General features: G+C 38.5%; 1 protein-coding gene across 1 annotated transcript; it reads left to right on the top strand.

Moving 5' to 3' along the window:
* The first annotated feature begins 556 nt into the window (after positions 1-556).
* LOC139142520 (CAAX prenyl protease 1 homolog) lies at positions 557-13,661 on the top strand. The gene is made up of 9 exons (XM_070712474.1): positions 557-761; positions 4,383-4,616; positions 5,659-5,775; positions 8,625-8,777; positions 9,479-9,620; positions 10,305-10,474; positions 11,280-11,459; positions 12,302-12,445; positions 12,635-13,661. The coding sequence occupies exons 1-9, from the start codon at positions 675-677 to the stop codon at positions 12,860-12,862; spliced, it is 1,455 nt and encodes a 484-aa protein (XP_070568575.1). The 5' UTR covers positions 557-674; the 3' UTR covers positions 12,863-13,661.
* The last annotated feature ends 8,632 nt before the right edge of the window (positions 13,662-22,293 follow it).

The raw sequence follows: 22,293 nt of genomic DNA, 5'->3' as shown, positions 1-22,293 counted from the left end.
GGAGGGGGCGCGAAAGGGAGGGAGGGAGAAGAAGCATAATAAAATATAACTGATGATATCCTATATTTCCTCCTGCCTGCTGTCAGTCGACGTCACAATTTTCACAAACTGTTGTCGATTGGTATGAGCTGCTGTACTGCTGTGAGCCCTATATCACCTAATTTTTTACATGTCAATGAATGACATTCACTTCCTCGAGGCATCCATGGGCCACATTAACAAATTTCTAAGATCCAATTACATCAACTGACTAGTAGTACCACTGTCCCCTGTGATCTATTCCGCTCTTGGACTATGCGCCACATAGACGTGTGTACATATGCCTTCTTTTTCTCAGGCATATATACACGCGTCTATGGGGCGCATAGTCCGAAAGCGGAATAGATCACAAGTGACTGTGGTAGTACAATAGCGAAATGCAACGAGTGAGAACTTTTTAATAATGTAAAGAGAATAATACAAGTCTGCCGACTCCATAAAAATCATTGTGGCTCAACAATCATAAAAACAAGAGAAAAATACTCTATCATACTGATGGCGCTATTTATTACTATTTAGTACTCTAAATCAAAGAACAAACAAACGAACTTGTCTTGCTTCCGCTAACGTTGTGTATGTATGAGTGCAGCTTTGTCAATATTCCTGAGTAAGCTGAAATAGCAACTCATGCCACAATGTTAGAAACCATAGACATCCTATCTGCTGTCTTGATTTTCTTCTGGGTTGTGTATGTTTGGGAGACATACTTAGCCCACAGACAGGTAGGTGTACTGCATTGCGTTAAATCAAGTGGACACGTGGGCTGTGTAAAGTACAGGTTTTTGTGCGTATTATAGTGCTAGTTAGTTGCAAAACGTGTACTTGTGAAGTTTTGCTGTGTCAGATGGCATGTCAACTTTCTGTTGTACACACCTAGCCACCCAGGACTTGGCGGATCGCTACCCTTAATACAGAAACATGTGCATTATTCGTAGAAGGCATAAAGGCACTCTTTCGCCAACAAAGACCTCCCTTCCGACATGGTCTTATTTTACCTCATTGCTTCCACTTAGTGACTTACGACACGCCTACAGGCCTCCTGTATGCAGAGATAATAAATTAGCAACCAGATATTTTCCTTGTAAGTGTCAAGTACTCCATGCTGGCGCCTTTTAACTTGGTGCATGGAGGTCTCTTTTGACCTCAATGCTCAGTATAAACACCAAAGGTACATCAAATATGTACAAGGGAATTAATATTAGGTTCCATATTGGTAGAGACCACGGATCTGCTGTTTGGGTGATTAGACGGGGGGGGGGGGGGGGGGGGGGGGGACCTTCAAGATAGTATTAAACATGTTATCCCATTATGTACAGTTGCCTCTTTACCTGTAAAGGAAGCCACAAAATGGGATGAACCACAGACATCGGGGTTAGAAAATCTGTTGCAAAGCCATCAGCTTATGGACCACTAGCCAAAGAGTGAGTAAGCTCTGTGTGGACCAGGGCTGTGTGTAATTGCATCATTCAGCGGTTATAACACAGCCGTGCCACGCCGAGAATAAGAGCTGACTAGCCCATCTTCAGTTTCCACACAGAGGTACATCCATCCATGGTTTCCACTAACCCATACTAGTCAACATAGTACTTAAGCTAGATAATTTACTAATCCAACAAGCTAGAAGTGGAAAACTCCCCTTTGATCGTGATACTTGTGCAAATAGGTGAGGGGAAGGCGGAAGAAGTGGGGGATGCCAACCAGTGTGAAAAGATTTGGCCTCACTCACTACCTGCATGGGTGTGAGACTCAAATTTCTGTTATCAAGTACATGGCATACTATAATACCAGGCTCGAAATTAGCGGTGGTCTTTCGTCGAATGACCACCATGTTTCCACGCATGACCTCCAAATTCTGTAACTGGTGGTCATTTTGCCACCATGGAAAAAAATTTAGTATTTCAGCGGTTGCCGGTTTGTCTGATGGCGAGGGTACCGTTTCATCAATACAATATTGCAGTCAGCCTTGAAGAAATTATACACATAACGTTTTGTTCCTTTTTGTGGCGCAGGGTTCTTCACAGATGCTAATAAACAAAATTTCATTTTGCAACATTTATGCAAATATTCTCGCGAAGGAAAAAACAATCCTTCTACTTATCATTACAAAACATTAGACAATGCAGCGATTACTTTGGAAGTCTGGCAAGTATAAAAATACGATTGCAAGATAGACAACATGAACGAATTGTGCCACCTGTTGCATGTTATTTGGGTTCCAATAAAGCACGAGTCAGTAGTGAGAAGTTGTTGGCAAAAATCAGGTTTTTTTTTATCCAACATTGGTATATTTTTGTTATCCACTGTACAGACATGTATTTTGTGGGTACAGCCATGTTCAAAGACTCCCACCATAACATTGACCTCTCTTTTCGTGAATACAAAAGGCCTGATAATATGATTCAGTTCAAAAAAAAATGTTGACTACCAGTTTCCTTAAAATGACCACCAAATTTAAAATGTGGTGGTCAAAATGACTATCAGGATAAAATGTTAATTTCGAGCCTGAATACACTGTGCTGGAACAGCCCAAGGAAAACTACAGTGCCTAGGGCAAATGGGGTGCGCGGAGACAGATGATAGTAGGCGATTCTGCTGAGTGGCTTACTCAGGACTTTGTGTAGCTACCCAGTAATACATGCAGCGGCCTAATCAGGACTTTGTGCTAGCTGGAATCTTATGTCATGCCACCACTTTATCAAAATACTGTGTTGTCCAATATCACTTTGTTGTACTGGATCTCTTGAAGTCATAGAATTAGTCAGGTCAACTTAAAAAGCATGTGTTTTGCAAATCTCGGGTCACATTGCAGTTTTCAAGGTGAAATGCTGAAACCAGTATAGCCACACAGAGACAGACAAGAGAATGGCAGGATGATGCAGAAATGAACAAAACACAACATGATCTGCAATGAAATATGGAATATTAAATTCAGTTACAACACTGACAACCACCTCAAATGTTTATCACTGCGATGTAACTATAGTGAGAAACCGGGAATTCTAGCAACTGCCAGTAGAGAACCCGCTTTTTCCGAAGTGTTTGACACTCTGACTTGAGTGGTGTCATCCATACTTCATGTCAAGGATTCCAGTTACTTGTGGTATTCTCATGAACTTTTGCACCATACATGATTATTCATCGTAAACACTGTGGTTGAGGCGTCTTAATTGCTGAGATAGCATGCAAGGGGCAACACATGCACATTTGTTGGCATCTGCTGCGATTCGATCAAACAGTGTGAGGCACAGAACTGTAATTGAATATAGCCCGAATGAAATAACAAATAAAGTTGCTCTATTGCAGAAGTGCCAGTGAAAATCAGTCCATAGAATATATATAGAATATATATTGATATATACAGTGCGGTATTGATATATACAGTGCACAAGTTTAGGTACATACCATGAGTATTCACAGGAGCCCAAGCTCATAGGTTTGGTAGTTTTTATGACAGGGCTGGTGAGTTTTGTGATTCTACTAGCCCTGGAACTCGTGAATTATGCAGCTACTGCTCGGAGGTGAAATGTGGAAACGAGCTTAGAGTGGAATTTGAGGCCAGGCCTGTGATCTGTTTGTCTACTTGCCACTTGGCAATGTGATCTGACAATGATTTGATCGTCCCCCGATTCTGCATTGTATGTGTCATCAGCTTTGAACTGGGTACTTAAACAATGGTCATACTGTGTTGCCGCCAGGACGGGCCCTTGCGACAATGTCCCCAAAGCGGAACCTGTTGTCCCGCACTCTTGCGTACTGCCGGTCACCTTGGGCACACTCGTGAGTTGACTGTGATGGGTGTAGTCTACAAGTAATATCTGTTACTGACGATGATCTTTATTTTGCATAATTATTTTGAGGCTTACACAACGTACTTTCGGAGCTAGCTCTATGATTAAAAGTAATTAAAACGCTGCACTTGATATCATACTTTACTTGACTGTAGTCCGTCTGAGCTCTGATTTGCAGCAGATATGGTATACTGCTTCAATTGCCTGCAATTCAACACAGTCCCTCCACCAAAGGGACCGTGAATTCAAGCATAGAGACGCGGTCCCTGTAGCTTGAAATTTGTTCAGTGAAACTAATGTGTTGCAAAATAATGCAAAATTTGATTGAGAACTGCTTGTTGTCCCCGAAATGTACAAAATGTCCCCAAAAATAAATGGCAGTGGGACACAGTGTCCCCTGATCTAAAATTCCTGGCAGCAACACTGGTCATATAGGTACAAGTTATGTAAATTAATACAAATAGATGCAAATTAATACAAATAGGTTGCGCTGAACAGTTTGTCGGACCATTAGGGATTATACTAATCCTGTATCGTATCATTTCTCACTTTCAGCGTCACATCTACAGAAATGTCACCAAAGTACCGGAGGCAGTGACGGCCATCTTGGATCAAGAGACTTTCGACAAATCCAGGCTGTATCAGCTTGACAAGAGTAACTTTGCCTTCTGGTCAGGGATCTACTCACAGATTGAAATGACTGTAATCTTACTGCTGGGCGGTATACCCTTTGTGTGGCATTTTGCAGGCAGAATGACTGGTTACTTTGGATACGGACCTGAGTATGAGGTAGTGTACAAGCGTCAGTAATTATTCAATGGGATTTAAGTAAGCTATTTTCGCTAACAGAATGGAATATTGATAATTGCATTTTATTGTAGGCAGTGCTCAAGTAAAACTAAGTCAATCTTCCATGTGAAAACAATCAGGTCTTCTTAAAGGGTCTTTCCCACATTTGATCAAAATGGGACTCCCTAGTACTATGTTGATTTGCTGAATTGTTAATTCTTCAGTCCTGCTAAATTTTGTTCACATACATTATTTCAAATGTGTTTGTGAATACACTGCCATATCTCAATCACCCATGTCTGTCATTATGCAAAAAAATGTGTTTTCTACCCCTGTGAAATATTCCATGTGGTCATGTGATCCATATGTAGGTATCACGAGCAGCTTGACCCCCAAGCAACTGGTGTGTTTACCAGTATCCAAAGGGCAGTCAAAATCACCATCCAAAGTCCAGGCAGGAAACTCTAAGCAATTTGGTAGAGTGCTGGTGACCTGCTTTACAAATGATGTCAGTCCATTTCTATCTACATGCACTGGTTGATGAGAAAAATTGTTGTTTTCCATTGAAATTCATTAAACTGATGCTGATTTGTCCTATGATCAATCTAATCTGATGGTTTGGGAAGGGGCATTGCATTGGAGGAGCAATCAGATCTTTGGAAAATATTTCCCCCTCGAGCTACACCCCCCCCCCCCTCCCTTTCATATTTAACATTGGGGTTGTTTTCAATATTGCATTCTATGTCAGTGTTATCATAATGCTAATATGAGTATATTAAAATTAAGTGTTGTAAGTGATCAAATTTAGAGTAGTTATCATTACTACAACCATCTTCAGAATTCAGAATTCTCAAAATCTAAAATGACGAAAATAGTCACAAGAATTTCAAAGCAAAAGTAAAATTATTCTGAAATAGTAATTTCAAAGGCTGACAACAATATGCGCTCCAGAATTCAAACACTACCCCGATAAAAAAACTGCTGTATCCCAATTAAGAGTCATACTCTATGAAAAATTTCTCTCTATCTTTTTCATGTACAGATAATGCAGTCGCTAGGGTTTATTTTCCTGTCAATGATATACAGCACAGTGACTGGCACTCCGTGGAGTATGTACAGTACATTTGTCATCGAAGAAAAACATGGCTTTAACAAACAGGTGAGAAATGATTTTGACGGTGTTGTCTCTGCACTCTCATGGTGGACAGAAAAACAGCTCTGATGGTGCCGTGCGCCCAGTCAGTTTTGTCAGGGTTGAGCACAACTGACAAGCTGGGATGTGTATTTCAAAAAGGTGAAATGTAACTGTAATGAGATTTCATGTTTTGCACGAGAGCCAGAGTCCATATGCTCCAGGAAAGTTTCTTGAAAGTCCTTTAATTTTAAAACTTCCTAGCCTGGAAAATCCCGGAAAAGTCGTTGAAAATGAAATGGAGTGCAGGAAAGTCCTGAAGCATGTATTAAGCTTTGAATTTCTGAACCCAGCTGGACAGAAAGATAAAACAGCTCCATCCTCTTTCCACAGAGTTTTTATTAATCTTGAGGAATGACTTGTATTATACAAAGGGTATTGCTGCGTATATTTGAAATTCAAGTTCAAATCAATGACAGTGAAAGAGTAACTTTGATATTCTGAATAATACATGTTTACATTCAGGTTGTTTTTAAGGCATTACACCAGATGAAATTCAGCTGGTCAGAGATGGTTTTAACTCTATAAAATACAGGTACACTCTCAATGAACTTCAACCTTGCGGTTGTGAACTTTAACCTTTGTGTGCGAGAGCATTCATTTGAATTCACCCAGGTTGGCATACTGACACGTCTACATATCAATCTATCATGTATTCCCCACTGAGACAAGGCGAGCTGCTTTCAATTATTTATCCACAGCTGGAGAAGTTTCGAGCTTGCTCAAGTGAATTTCTCAATTAAATCAGTTTAAAGGTAGAAATTGTTACAACAGATTCAAATTATCAAATTATATAAAGAGTACAGCCCACAAAGTTTAACACGCAATGGTGTTGTATTTGTATTGGTGTTGAAAATGATGCAAGGCCACTTAAAGAAAATTCTCTGTTTGCCGTCCTTTGATTTTTGAAAAACCTACCAGCTAGCCAGGGAAAAACACAGACACAGACAAAAAACACAAGTGTATTAACATAAGCTTAATTTTAATTTGGTTTCTTTTAGAAAACTAATATTTTATTTGTAATAGTGTTAACATTGTGTTTGTTTTCTTAATTTTCTCTGAAAGAATTTTATTTAAAGCACCTAATCCATTCTTCTGACTAAAATACTCTCCGTCACAAGCCATCAAGTCTCTGTTGTCACCCTACGCATAAATTTACAACATACAGGCGTTGGTGATGTCATTGCTCCCATAAACCAGCCACTGAATGTCATTTAGGTACTATTTATATTATCATTCCTGTTATATGATAGTCCTGATATCTTGACATCTGTGGAAATGGCACTCACCCCGCACAATGAGAGAAATGGCTCATCTCCCAGAAATGTCAATGGATGTGGTCTTTGTTGCCGGAGATTATTTAACCATATTTCTTTCGAGACATTACAGTTCACCATTGCTTGGATAAATTTAGTCTGGAGTAGTTTTAATGACCCTGTGTACCAATCTCCATATCATGCCTCACTTTTTATTGTATTTGTACATTGTCCGTTCAATTTTGTCCAGTGATTTAGATATATTCATCTGTATGTGAAATATCAAAACTGCTCCAAATATTGTCAATTGTGTGTGTAGAATTCCTTAGCTGACACAGGCATTAACCCTTTGAGTGCTGTAATTTTCCAACCATAATTTTTGTGCAACATTTTACCAATTTTTATGTACTTTTCTGTAATTTTTCTGATAATTTGGACCAAATGGACATCACAAATTATTTGCTAAAGTTTTTCATCAAAATTTTGACAAAAATCTGAAAAAAATTGACTCGTGTATATTTTATAAGGGCAACAAAATTTACTTTGGTGCTCAAAGGGTTAAATTGTTTAACTTGATAAAAACAATATTATGGTTTTATATGCTTCGCTTCATAAGCACTGTTATTTTCTAAAATCTTACGGTTGTGTGCAAAGTTCACCAGGAGAACTGACATTCAAACTATACAATTTACAAACTTGTTGTTAAGACATAATAGTGGTAAAATTTGAGCATATTGATCAATCCCAAAGCAGCCCCAGAATTGGAAATTTACAAAACATTTAATTTAAGTAACGATATTACCATATGCATATCCTTTTCTACTGTCTACGCTGTATGTGCACTGCTTCTATCAATATTTTCACATTGGTGCATCCAGTCCCGGTAGTGAGTGTGTGAACTGTTTTGTCTGGAATAGAAGTGTTATGTACCTTTGAATCATGTTTTCCCATTTACACTACAATGACGTCAGAGATTTTACATGACATGTATATCAATCTTTCTAATGCTGGTTGTGTTGAGTTTCTTGGTTTATCAGCCAGATGGCAGCAGTTGTTTTCAGAAGCATGATCGAGCTTGTTTGCGGTAAACAATAAATAAATCAGCGCCTGGTATACAATCTGCACAAATGTCCCAGATAGTTGACTGACAATTTATGCAAATGAGTATAACCATTAATGGACCGGATCGTGTGACACATATTGAATAAGTTAGATAAATAATGCGCCATACAAACAGTGCAAAATTGTGAAACATTGTCTAAATAGTGTTTTTATTGCCTGGATATGAGGTTATTTCACTACCTGAATATCTGATATCGATAGAATTCATGTCTGTTAGACCAGTCTGTACTACTTCGCACGTAACAGATTACATGCACCAGTGACCTAGGCAGAGGCAGAACAACCAAGTAAATACCACAGATAAGCCAGTTGAAGGGTGTGAAGAAAAGGGGAATTCCATAGTATAGATTTAATGTCACTTGATCCACCTTGTCTGATGAGTTTCAGGAGTTGTCTTGCAACCTAACACATTCTTTGTCTGTTTCTATCTGCCGACAGACTCTGTCATTTTACATCAAGGATCAAATGAAGAAGTTTGTGGTTACCTTGGTGATAGCCCTGCCAATCACAGCAATACTGATTTACATCATCAAAATGGGCGGAGACTATTTCTTCATCTATGCCTGGCTCTTCACTTTCCTGACGTCACTGGTGAGTACATCACTGACATCCACATCCACTGAGATATCCTGAATAGAACTTTCATTACTTTTTAAAATGCCCTCTTTATTGAGAGACTACATGGAAATCATGTGAATTTCTGTAATCGTATATCACAAAATTACATTTTGTTGAAAATTGTTGAATTTCAAAGTGGCAGTAAGTTAATTCTGTATTCAAAATCTATTAAAAAAATGTGTTGAATAGCGACTCTCTTGAAAGAGATGACATTAAGTCTTATTCCTGTTTTCATTCCTAAATCATTGCATGTTGTAAACTTATATCTACTTTGTCAAAAGAAAGATTTGGTTGACTAACATCGGTCACTTAAATTTGTCAAATAATGTTCATGCTTGTCTGTACCCCAAACTCTCATTTTATTGGTCAGGCCATTTCATTGAAAGCATAAGTCTAACAAAATTCTTGCAATGAAGGATTGAGAAATTATTTAAGGTGTAGCCAGTGTACATTCTGATCTGCCTGTCTGAAATGCGCTGTGTTTAAGGTATCTAGAGGTGTACCCCCTGGATTCATCTCATCCACCACCAAATAGGATCTTGGGGTAGAGATAGGGTTAGGGTAGCCTTCCAGGGGGTGACTATCCTAGAACTGTTTGTAATTACAAATCATTTCTTTAGGCACAGGTGTAACATTATTTTCCAACATCTTTCCACACTTTTTTAATCGCTCAGTTACTGATCACAGTGTATGCAGACTACATAGCCCCGCTGTTCGACAAGTTCACTCCACTCCCCGATGGGGAACTCAGAACAAAGATCGAAGAATTGGCAGCCAGCATAGATTTCCCACTCTACAAACTTTTTGTGGTGGAAGGTAAGCGCTCATTAATAAAACGCTGATACAGCATTTGATTTCCTGTGTTCTGAATTCATTAACTCTTAACAAGGCCAAGATGCGTTTTACACGTGTGATGGATTTTTACAGCACTGTAGAAAAATTGAAAGGTTGACAATTTAGAAATAACAATACTTTCTATTGTACAAATCACACATTTTAACACTTTCACCCCTTTCTATCCAATGGAGAAGTCCTACTTTGTCATAGAAGACAATAGGTTTCTACCAAAGTGCAGTATGGAAGGGTTAAAGGGACAAAGTTGGCCATTTTTTCATGAATTTTGTTTGATACAAAATACTATTTATATTGTTTGACATGTTGAAAGATACTGAATAAATGGGTGACCATGCATATATTCGACCCCAGTTTTAGACACGATAAATGAAACCATCGCGAAAATATATATTACCCATTGTGTGCTAATTCCAGGAAGTACCTTTTTGTGAGAACAAGTAGTCAGTCAGTCGATAAAAATTGCTTTCGTGTTAATTTTTGTTAGTGGTAATATACCAAGTGTGTTGAACCCAAACAAACCCCATTGCCTTTGCCCTTTGGTTTATTCCATTGGTAAATATGGGGGAGGTATGCTAAAAAATGCATTGAAACGACTTGAAGAAGGACCTTAGATTCTTGTAACTGGTTTATTTGTTTACATTACAGGTTCACGGCGGTCGTCACACAGCAATGCATATTTCTATGGGTTCTTCAAAAACAAGAGAATTGTCCTCTTCGACACGCTTCTAGAAGACTACAAACCGGCAAGCGAGACAACTGAAACTGAAAATGCTGAGGAAGCTACAGAAAATGAGAATGAAAGTCAGGAAACACAGGTATGTACTGAACTGAAAAAATCTGATTAGGATGTTTACTATTAATCCTTAATGATTTCTTTGCTCATATTCTGTGTGGTAAAGTCAAAGGTCAATTATTTTTTGATCTTTCTTTCTCTTTGTGGGAATATTTTTTAACATTATTCCATTTTTCCCCCTAACGTCACACCTCACATTTCCCTGCATGAGATTCAACTACACCAATCGAAAGCAATGAAGATGAAATAATGGATCATTATAATAATGACATCCTGTCAGTACATAAAACATACATAAAACCCACATTTTTGCTGGGATTGTTGTGCTTGATACCATGTTTAAGAGATTACAGAAACTTATTATTTGTGACTGCCCAGGGTTGCATTGAAAACCACAAAAATCATATCAGGTTTATTTCAACATACAGTGTACTGTAGGGAGAGCAATATCTTGAACAAAAATACTGGAAGTTTTATCAAGAGTTACAGCCATTGTCCAGAAGCTGTTTGTTTTATACATATTACAGTCACATGACTGATCTAAGCTATACTTTGTGGAAAGATGTGTGAATTGCATTAATCCTGTAAGCGCTGTAATTTTTCCCGCCAAAACTTTAGTGCAAAATTTTACCAATTCGATGAACTGTACTGCAAATTTTTTCATAATATTGGACTAAATGGTCATCACAGTTCATTGGCTACAGATTTATATCAAAAATCTATCAAAAATTAGAAAATAATTTACTGGTGTATACATGATAAATGCAACAAAAATTGACTTTGGTGCTCAAAGGGTTAAAGCATGTAAACATCATATCTGTACGCAGGATGCCGATCAGGTTGAAGAAAAAGGCGAAGGAGACACGGACAAAGAAGAGAAAGATGAGAAGAAAAGTGAAGAGAGGAAATCACAGGGATGCAATAACGAGGAAGTACTTGCGGTTCTGGCTCATGAACTAGGACACTGGAAATTAAGTCATAATCTAAAGAACCTTTTCATAGGACAGGTATGCGATGAATCCATCTTGGATTATTTTTTAACTTTTTGCCCATCTTCCGTGAACACTTTCATCCACATTTTTACCATGCAGAGGTCCAATCCCGTCATTGCAAAACAGCTCTTCGAAACATTTGGGGTGAAAAAGGCCAACTTTGGCTAAGAGAACCAACAGACTGGAACCGCAGTTTTTTTGGTAAACAGTCAAGGGCCTTCAGTCTGCTGATGCTGTGTTAAATCTGTGTACAAGAGATTCAGTCACCATTGTGCATTTTAATGAAAATATTTGATTTCATGTGATTACATGGTCAACAGCCAAGTGTAGGAATTTTGATAAATAAGTGTGAAACATTTTGTATGGCTGATGAAAAGGGGGTAAGATGTGATATTTTTTATATTTTTTTACATTTATGTTGTTTGTCACTATGTGTCATTGCTCAGTCAGTACTCATAGAATCAGGAACAGTTGATTCAGTGGGGCAAGTGAACTAAACCATGTTATCCTAGAGGGTTCAGACCCTATTCATACCATTAACTGGACCCCCTGAATATGTGACATTAATACCTACTGAGTCCACTTTCTTTGTAATGCTTGCCCGGACCATTATCATTCAAAAGAGTCATTTGTGTCCAGAGCAGTAGAGTTGCTTCGCAGAACTGTATATTTTTGGAATACTGAAAGGGAAAGAAAAGAGAACTTTGGGTCTTTCATTGCATTTATATGTACATATGTACATAACCGCACTGTACCACTTCTGCCTTGTCGTTCTGGACATTTGCCTCGCTTTATTTATACCCATCTCTGATGTCAAATACTTGTGTCTTATTGTGCACCTTCTCTGTGATTTGCAGATCAACACTTTCCTGTGTTTCTTCCTCTTTGCTTTGTTGATCGTGAGAGTTGAATTGTTTGAAGCTTTTGGTTTCCACGATACCCAGCCAGCTCTCATCGGCCTCATGATCATATTTCAGTTCATTTTCTCACCGTACAACGAGGTAAGCAAAAAATTGAATATTTTCAACACGTATTTTATAATTTATGTACAGCATTCTAGATGAACAAAATATAATGCATATATTAGCATAGTTAGCACTGTTTCTTTGGGCCTTGATACCTATGATGAGTTGTGGCGCTTGAATGAAATCCATGGTATATTTTGATCGCCACGTCCTTTCTCTTTATAGCTCCTGTCTTTCCTGATGACGATGCTGAGCCGTAGCTTTGAGTTCCAGGCTGACAACTTTGCCCTGCGTATGAACAAGGGTGCGCCACTGCGGTCGGCTCTGATCAAACTCAACAAAGACAACCTGGGTTTCCCAGTCTCTGATTGGCTGTATTCTGCCTGGCACTATTCCCACCCACCGCTCTTAGAAAGACTGAAAGCGCTAGAGAAAAGTGATAAAACTGACTGACAACGACACAAAATTATCAAGTTGCTGTGAAAGAAATATTTGAGTCATTCATTTTTAATGCTTCTTTTGTTCAGCCAAACGTCTTTTGCTGCAAATGTTTGTTTTGTTCATTCAACTGTTCGTGTTCTATTCTGTGATCTTTCAAGTTCAATAGCAAAAGCTATTCACTTGTTCATGTATTTCATCATGTTGAACACCACTCTCTGTGTAACAAGTTCATTATTATGGTCAAGGGCGGAAGACTTCAGGGGGCATTACATACACACAGTTTGTTAACAAGTTGAATACTGGGTACTTCAACATGAATTTTTGTTGAGTGCCGATACAACACGAAACTATTTTATGACCAGAACGAAAACAATAGATTGTACATCAAAAGTTACCGCAATGGAGTTTTAATAGAGATTTGTCTTTACAATCAATGTACGAAAACAGTTTTCTTTGAAACTTGAAAATTCTGGCCTCAACAGAAAGATGTCCCAATTAGAGATATGTTTGAGGGGCCAGTTTTACTTTATTTTAGTATTTTCAGTGTATTTTATTTTAATATCATGTTCTTTTCTGAAAAAGGAATCTTGCCTTTAGGCAGGTGATATTGTGATTAAAAGACGTTTAGAAGATCAAGGAATGAGCTTAGCCAAGAAGTATGAAAGTGCCAATTTTCTTAACATGTCCTGCAAGGTCTTGATAAGTCTCTCAGTTGCAATATTTAATTTTTGACAACCTTCAAACTTGATGAGTCTTCTGATTGTATTATTTGTGATATTTCCCTAGGGCAATAAAAGTCCCTGATACTAGAGATGGATTTTACGCGTTATTAGCTCACTATATATATATATATATATATATATATATATATATATATATATATATACACACACACACACACACACACACACACACACACACACACATATGTGCTCAATGCAGGACTGCAGAGTAACATTACAATGTACAATAAAGATGAGAACATATAAAGTATGTTACCTATTTCACGCATTCACATGATTGTCAGATGTTAGATTTTGTCTGAAATTTGCTTCAGGTGCTCAGATATCAGTATCAGGTTTGGTCAAACCATTTATAGTAGTGGGTTGGATGGAAGTTTGACAAGTAAAATTTGTTTTTATGTCACCACTTGGAGACCAACTCAGAACGCTTGTTTAATTAACATGTTGAACTATTATCTGCATTGAACAGCTGGTGTCTCTATCAGACAAAGGTTGAATTTCTTAGACACATTTGAGTAACTGCTTGCTTTCAGTAGGACATGATATCTTGAATGGTTTGTCTTTGGTGTACAGGTGCACCCAGGGTTGGAGATGTGAATTACTGTAAATGAACATACCTGTGTCAAAAATATGCAAATGAGGTAAAAAAGTAAAAATCTGACAAATTGCTACAACTGTAAATTTAAGTCAGATTGGAACTTGGTATGCAGGTTCCTTAAGGTTATAAACCTAAATTAAGTGTGTACAAATTATGATGAAATTTGCATGTTTGTATTTTTTTTTAATTTTTCCATTTTAGTCAAAAAATCTTCTTCTCTGAAATGGTTTATCCAATTGCTTTGATAATTCATATGCATGTTCCTCAAAGTGACCCCAGTCAGATTTTCAAATTGAGGTGAAATTTTCATATTTGTAATTTTGGGCCAATTTCCCTCATCTTTCTTCTCCAAAACCACTTGTCTGATAGCTTTGTTTTTGGATATTTTTATACAGGTTCATAGGAATAATCAAAAGATGATATATTCAAATTTTGATGAAATCTGTTCAGCGTCTCAGGTCTTAGCTATCAGTGTACATTCACTACAAAGCTATATACGTTTCTTAACTTACATAACTACAGAATTATCATCATTATACAATGTTCATCACGTGGAAATTTCCCACCAGTCTTTGATCGTTTCTGAAAATTAAATGAGATCACACCGTGGAATATCCCGTGCTCGATTGTTCTCATTGAAATCGTAACCAATAAATTTAAAAAGTATGACGCTATCTCTCATCTTCTCTTACGATCTTGAACCAACCTTCACACACCTTGGCCACGTGAGAGGGACTCTTCGAGATGAAATCTCTACAAGGGAGGACGTTGCACTCTCCCTCCTTTTTAATAACCAGCGTCTTCGCTGGTCAAAGCGAGTGACGGAGAATGGCGATAACTGACAATTGCAATCAACTAAAAATAAAAGGATCCTCAATAATTGTAAGGCAGTGTTGTTAAAATATGCATAAATTACATATTTATAAGTTAGCATGATGTGTTACGAGAAATTCTTGTACACTATAAATTAAAGATACAATAATAGACTGACATTAAAGTATCAAAAATACTGATTGAGAACTGGAAGGTGGTGGACGTTTACAAGGGTGACGTAATTGTGTTTGGTGTATTCTGATATCATGGTCAAAGGCTTAGGGTTACCATAACAACGACCGACTAGACTACAGCAATAGCAACTTCTGGGCCACAATACGAGCCTCTTTCTATCTCCAAAAACCTTCATCAAAACCAAACAACAAAGCAAACTCGACAAACCTCAATATCGCGACATTTCCAAAAATCAATTCCTCAGGCCATTCGGTCAAACAGGGTATTACTTACGGATCACTAGCACGGGCATTACCAGTCAACTAAGGAGAAAAACAACAAAACAACCAAAACTTCTGCACTCGTACCTCACCATACAACAATAAAATATAAGAATTCACCAAGAAAGCAAAACCAACACTTAAAAGAAAGAGATGCCTTGTAAGCATACATATCAAGAGTACTAACCTATGAAAAGGAGCGAGTTCAAAATTCATCAAAAACAAGGCAGTATTGCTGAAGGCAATGAGTACTTGGGCCGTGATAGAGTAATTTTGAGGACAATATATACTACTATTCAAATATGGTCTTGAATTTCCTCCTGTCAATGAGGCATTTGATTAACTGGTTATTAAACGAAGCAATGGCATGACAACGGCAAAATATGTCTAGCAACTTTTGTGGAGTTTGAGGCAGGGTTCTTTATTTATAGCGGGAATTGCTTAAACTCCTTAAATGTTCAAATTACAGCAAATTTCTTTTGTTCTCGATGGTAGATGTCTAATATTTAGATGGGCATATTTAGATTTCTACCCTATAGTTATCCCTATATACCAAAATCGGACATCCAGCTCTATTGGCTTGCTCAGAATTAGATATGCGCATAATTAATGAGGTACAATATGTGGTGTCATAAGGTGTCTTATCATACCAATATGAAGGTGTAGCACTTGTGGTTACTGAGTTGTGGACAAATATATCTATTTGAGGTCAAAGGTCATTGAGGTCACGTCACATTTTGTCATAATAATTGTATTGCTAAGTTATTCCTATATACCAAAAATCAGACCTCTAGCTCTATTGGCTCGCTCAAAATAAGATATGCACATAATTAATGAGGTACAATATATGGTGTCATAAGGTGTCCTTTCATACCAAATATGAAGGGTGTAGCACTTGTGGTTACTGAGTTGTGGACAAATATGTATATTTGAGGTCAAAGGTCATTGAGGTCACGTGAAGTTTTGTCAAACAAATTATATTGTTAACTTATCCCTATATACCAGAAATCAGACCTCTTGCTCTATTGGCTCGCTCACAATTAGATATGCACATAATTAATGGGGTACAATATGTGGCGTCATAAGGTGTCCCATCATACCAAATATGAAAGGTTTAGCACTTGTGGTTACTGAGTTATGGACAATAATGTATATTTGAGGTCAAAGGTCACCAAGGTCACATGATATTTTGTCAAAATGTCTGAGATATCTGCGTGAACCGATGGACTCACTGATGGACTCACGGACGGATATGAGCCAATCTATAAGCCCCCTGCTGGACTTTATCCGTGGGGACAAAAAACTGTGTCACTGCATCCTTTAGGCAATATACGATGAGAAACTAAATTTTTATTTTTCTTGGCATCATACATGCGAATCTATGGAGAACTGCCTTATACATGGGAGTCTATGGAGGTGTAAACTAAAAAGTCCTCTAACACGGCCAACTTTGAAAGCATTGTGAAACAAATCGACGTGCATCTGTATGGGGTTGGGTACTAGGCGTGAACGGACGCACGGACATGACCAAACCTATAAGTCCCCTCGGACTTCGTCCGTGGTGATTAAAAACAACGCAACAGTTATTACAAGCTACACGGCGGTAGGTTCATATCCAGAGCCCAGTACGGTCTGCCGCCGTCGCTTGAAAACAATCTCATGCACCCGGCCATATGAGCAGCTGGCCGGATGCATGACTTCCCGGAGAAGGCGAGCTGTCACGTTCGAGCTCAGGATTATTTGTCGATCAAATTTCAGTAAATTTACCTTACCTAGATGAATTTGTCTATAGGCTGAAATTTCGCCGAAGTTTGACAAAATTACATCGATTTTTCAGGTTCATATGCGACATTTTGAGTTTTGAGTGCAGACAGAAATAAGTTTTGAGGCAACATGGCTGCGACCCCATGTTGACCCCTAGCCCTGCGTACGATGCTATGTGCTACAGCTAACACACAGCATCGTACGCAGGGCCAGCGAGAGAGTTGCCGACATCGACGGTTATTTACGAGAAGTGAATAAAAGACTGTCATTTTTGGAAGCGATCGAGTAGCTGAGGTAGGCTGGGATACGACTTGGGCCCAAGAACGCTGAATTTCGGCAGTAATTTGGCTTTTTACGTCAAGTCCCAAAATGGATTTGAAGTCACCGACCCAACGTACGGGTCTTTGCAGGGCTGTGGTGAGCGGGGCGGTTAGCTGTAGCGGAACACACAGCATCGTACGCAGGGCTAGTTGACCCCCAAGTGAAAATGTGTTCGCGATCAAATCTTCCTATATTTTTTCAGAATTTTCAACAAAATCATTGCTTCTTACATCTTTTGTAAAATATAAAATACTAAAATAAAACTGCGATGTGCCATGTCTCCAGATTTCTAAAATATCGTTCGTTGACCGTTCGACGCAAACTTGTGACGCAGTTGAAATTCAATACTGACCGCCAAATAATCTTAATGAGACGAGATCAGTCTAGACATCCTCCAAATTATCCAACCATTCGCATTGGAGTTCAGCTCGCTTAGAGTATCATAACATTTTTCGGCCTTCTTTTAGATCGACCCTAATATCTCCCATTTAGGAAATAAATACACAAGCTACCTCGACAAAACTTCGTGCACCATCCAAGACCAAACGCACTACAAATTTGTCTTGACGTCATCATCTCCTTACATGGTAATCGGCATACCGTATTTTTTAGCAAAGGGGACACAGAATACGTCGGAGTATTCAGTTTCAAAATGTATTACATTGTGTGATGTTGTCAAAAAAAAGTCATGTTACTGCAGTGGTATAAATTACAAAACACAAAAGTTCAAATCAGTTTATTTTGGACTGGCTTTACCCAACATTTCATATTGTTTCTTATGCCAGATTTGACCACGTGCTTACTGGCGACCCCTTTTCATGCAAATTTTGTGTCAAATGATGTGTTCCCCTGGAAAAACAAACGTACGATTTCTAAATGAAGGAGGCGAAATTTGCCCTCAAGACGCGAAACCACCCCTTACGGGGTGTACCTAGCTATTTTTAACGAGCTTCTCGAATCTGCAGCTCTATTTCGAAATGATGGTCTGGTTTTCTCAGCTCAAGGATAAGTGTTCTCCATCGCTGTGGGCATTACTATTCTCAACCGGGGGTACAGTTTCCAGTCGTAATGTTTTTCATTGTGTCCGGGATATAAAACCTTTCCTTTTCAAACTTTCTCTTTGATTAACACTAATCCACATCTTGTCAGTGATTAAACATGTTTCAAGTTTAAATGTTAAATTCTGGTCTCGAGCCCTCCTGTTCGACCAAACCGAAATTACCCCTCCCACTTTGGCTCGTCCAGTGGGTGTAGCAAGGGTCGTGCCATCGCCTAGGAAACGGAGGGTGCATTAATTGTTGCATTTCGATGCACATTTTGATTATATTCAGAAGATTTTGTGCCAGAACTCAGATAGAGAAGCATTTATATTCACATCTCACTTATTCAAGACTGGCTGAGAGCAGCACTTCCATTCAGTTAACATCATTACGCCATTTATTATGCCAAGAAAGATGAAGCCAATACATTTTGCCCTCCCTGGTCTCAGCCAGAAATGGTTATACCTTACAGTTTTTTCCCACGGAATGAAAACAAATGTACTTGGGCTGAGGCCCAAGTACAACAATGTCATGCATCTTGTTTGTTGTTGTCGCACCTTATGATGGGTGTGTTCCGAAATACTGATTCTTGTCATTGTTAGTTCATTCTTCACGTAATCAGTCCAAGTATTAGAAAGCTGGCTGGATGGTGAACCACAAGCATTGCTGACGTTGGCTGGTCGTACTTGTTGTATAGGCTTATATATACACTCTTCAAACTTTTTCAGCCAATTCTGTAGACAACCTTTCTCTCGTCCATGCAGTGTATTTTCGAGGCATGACGTTTGCACCAACATTAATTAATAATGTCAAATAGCCTACATCGAACGTCCATGTATGCAACCCGCCCTCGCCTCTCTCGGTCATGGTTCACCCCGACCGCTAAAGTATTTGTTCGATGCGCCTACTACATATCACCATAGAATCGATCGTGCTACTGGTACAGTGGTCCTTCAGCCGGTTCTGGCATCACTTGAACTCGTCGCTTGTTCACTGTACCACCAGATCTCAGAATCATACAGTCGTGCTTCTTCAGGTACCCGGATTCTCCATCAATTTGTTTCGCTCGCAGTCAGGAGAATTGCGAGATGAGGTACCAGTCTGGATCGTAATGATTTCAGTAACTGAAGCTGACACACCAAGATGTAGATTGTAGCACTACTTTAAATCTTTATTGCGAAATAGCAAACGTATCGTTCAGCGTCTCAGATTTTAGTCACCAGTGCACATTCACTACAAAGTTATATACGTTTCTTAACTTACATAACTACAAAATTATCATCATTATACAATTTTCATCACGTGGAAATTTCCCGCCAGTCTATGATTGTTTCTGAATATTAAACAAGATCACACCATGGAATATCCCGTTCTCGATTGTTCTCATTGAAATCTGTACCAATAATTAATTAAAAGTATGACGCTGTCTCCTATCTCCTTCTCGTACGATCTTGAACCAACCTTCATACGCCATGGCCACGTAAGGGACGCGTGGAGATGAAATCTCTACGGGGGTGGGGGCTTTACGATACAAACTTGCGGACTTTGAAGCCTATAACAACATCAACATGGAAGCAAAATAATGTGCATACGACCTAAGTATTGATCAATACTTAGGTCGTATGTTGATGAAAGAATGGACACGCTGGCTATGAAACAGGCATTTATCACGCTGAAAGACCACAAAGATGACTTTATGAACAACCCAACATGCAGACAGACTCATCAAGCCTACGAAGAGTGAGATGGGCAGAGTAAGTAAACAAATCCTTGATAGAAAGAATAATACCATCAGATCAATCACGGCTATAAACCAACGGACAAAATCAACATCGATTGGTCATCCGCTGGTTTGAAAACAGCGAGGACAAGATACAATTCAAATTTGTTACATTCGACATCGTCAATTTCTACCCATCCATCTCGGAATCCCTGCTACACAAAACGCTTGAAATTTGCAATGCAAAAACACCACTATATCAGATAGGGATGTCGACATCACTCAGCGCCTTTGGTCTTGTAACAAGATTTGCGCCTGGAAAGAAGGGAGAAAAGATGAAAATAGTGTCGTACTATTTACATATGTATGTATCACAGGAAAACATGGGAGTTCTCATCTAGTATGACTAATTTTGCTAATGTACACAGTTGAAATTTGTATGGATATTTGCAGTGCTACCAGGGTGTATTGTTGAGAGAGTTGTATGTGATATGTAGCCCTAGTTTTGTACCGGTAAGTCAAAACAGAAGAAGCGAAATGGTGGCTGATAGAGCTCTCTTGTGTTATGTAGATAATAACTATTTTGACACTTGTGTTGATGAAGGAAGTTGAAATCTTTGATTGCTAATTTCAGGATGGTCAGACCCAAATGGCTAAAAATAGCTGCAAAAATACACAATTGAAGATTTCATCAGAATTTGAATATATCACATTAAGATCATTCCTAGGAAATTTTCTACCAAACATTAAAGCTGTCAGACAGGTAGTTTTTAGGAAATATATTATTTGACCAAACAATGACGAAATCGCTCCAAAAATGAAAAACTGCAAATGTCATCGTAATATCAATACATTACATTTAGATAGCTCCGCGTCGCTGACAGCGGAGTCAAAAGTGACCGATAATACTGCGTAAATGAGGGTAATAAAGTAGCCTGCTTCATTTACCTGTTATTTACCTATTTGTGTCATTAATGTATCCATTACATAATAAGTTGATGCATAATGAGACTTTCTGTCGGCTGGATAAGCCACATAGTTTGCATGTAGACCATAACATGTCATCATCAGAATAGCTGATAAACTGTCGAGGTAATCTAAGGCAGGACACATCACTTTGGTTCCTTTTATTTAACTCAAGCAAGTGTGTTCCACTCAGATTTGCAAATTGGTGTGTTTCAGACGCATTTCCCCCACTGGTAAAAGCCACTAATGTTTTTGACTATCGAACGGACGACTGAACACGATTGAAATGATAAGGGCCAAAGCATCACAGTGCCATCCGAATTCTCCTTTCTACTGTCGCTGCCCGAAAAATATTTGCAATATTTGTAGTACTTAAAAATCCTTTGCGATATTTTAAAAGATGTTGACCGACCCATGGACGTAGCACATCAGACCGCATAACGCCAAGAATCGTACTTTTGGCCATATTTGGCCGTGCGTACATTACGCAGGGGCGTTGACGACGGCAATATTCTCAGTGGCACGACGCGATCGATACAGTTTGAAATGCGGTGTTAAACGCAAGCAAGATCGATTAAATAGAGGGTCCATTCAAAGTTTTGCCAGAATTTAGGGAAGGAAACGCGAAGCAAAGTTTTCACTGTCTGTTACATACATGTATATCTTCTTCTTTCAAATGTATCTGTTACAGTGCTCTTAAATTTGATATTTGAAGTCCCTATACCAGCAGTAGCTGCAGGTTGTAACAGTCAACCAATATCAATACTAGGTCCGAGTCGCTAGTTATTTTACTACATTACTTTGTCATAACTTACAGTTTATAGTTAGACGCATTTTCTATTTTGAGTGTTTTTTTAATATTTTGCCAACAGTACAGTTTTACTTACTTTTGTTTATTTAGTGTTGCCTTTATGCCTCAGTAGTTTTCATACATTTGCTATGTAATCCTCTATTTCAAGGCATTTGTTATTACTTCTTCATTTGTAATAAAACATTTCAAGTTTGTTTGGAAATACCCTTTAT

Source organism: Ptychodera flava, chromosome 10, assembly GCF_041260155.1.
Source record: "Ptychodera flava strain L36383 chromosome 10, AS_Pfla_20210202, whole genome shotgun sequence".
NCBI lineage: Eukaryota > Metazoa > Hemichordata > Enteropneusta > Ptychoderidae > Ptychodera > Ptychodera flava.
This window is presented reverse-complemented; position numbering and strand designations above follow the sequence as displayed.

What these genes read in the sequence shown, in the direction of transcription:
- LOC139142520 (XM_070712474.1), top strand. Translation starts at nt 675, where the DNA reads ATGTTAGAAACCATAGACATCCTATCTGCTGTCTTGATTTTCTTCTGG. An exon ending in CAAACTTTTTGTGGTGGAAG is followed by an intron (nt 9,621 to 10,304) that starts GTAAGCGCTCAT and finishes TTTACATTACAG; the next exon opens with GTTCACGGCGGTCGTCACAC. An exon ending in TTTTCTCACCGTACAACGAG is followed by an intron (nt 12,446 to 12,634) that starts GTAAGCAAAAAA and finishes TTCTCTTTATAG; the next exon opens with CTCCTGTCTTTCCTGATGAC.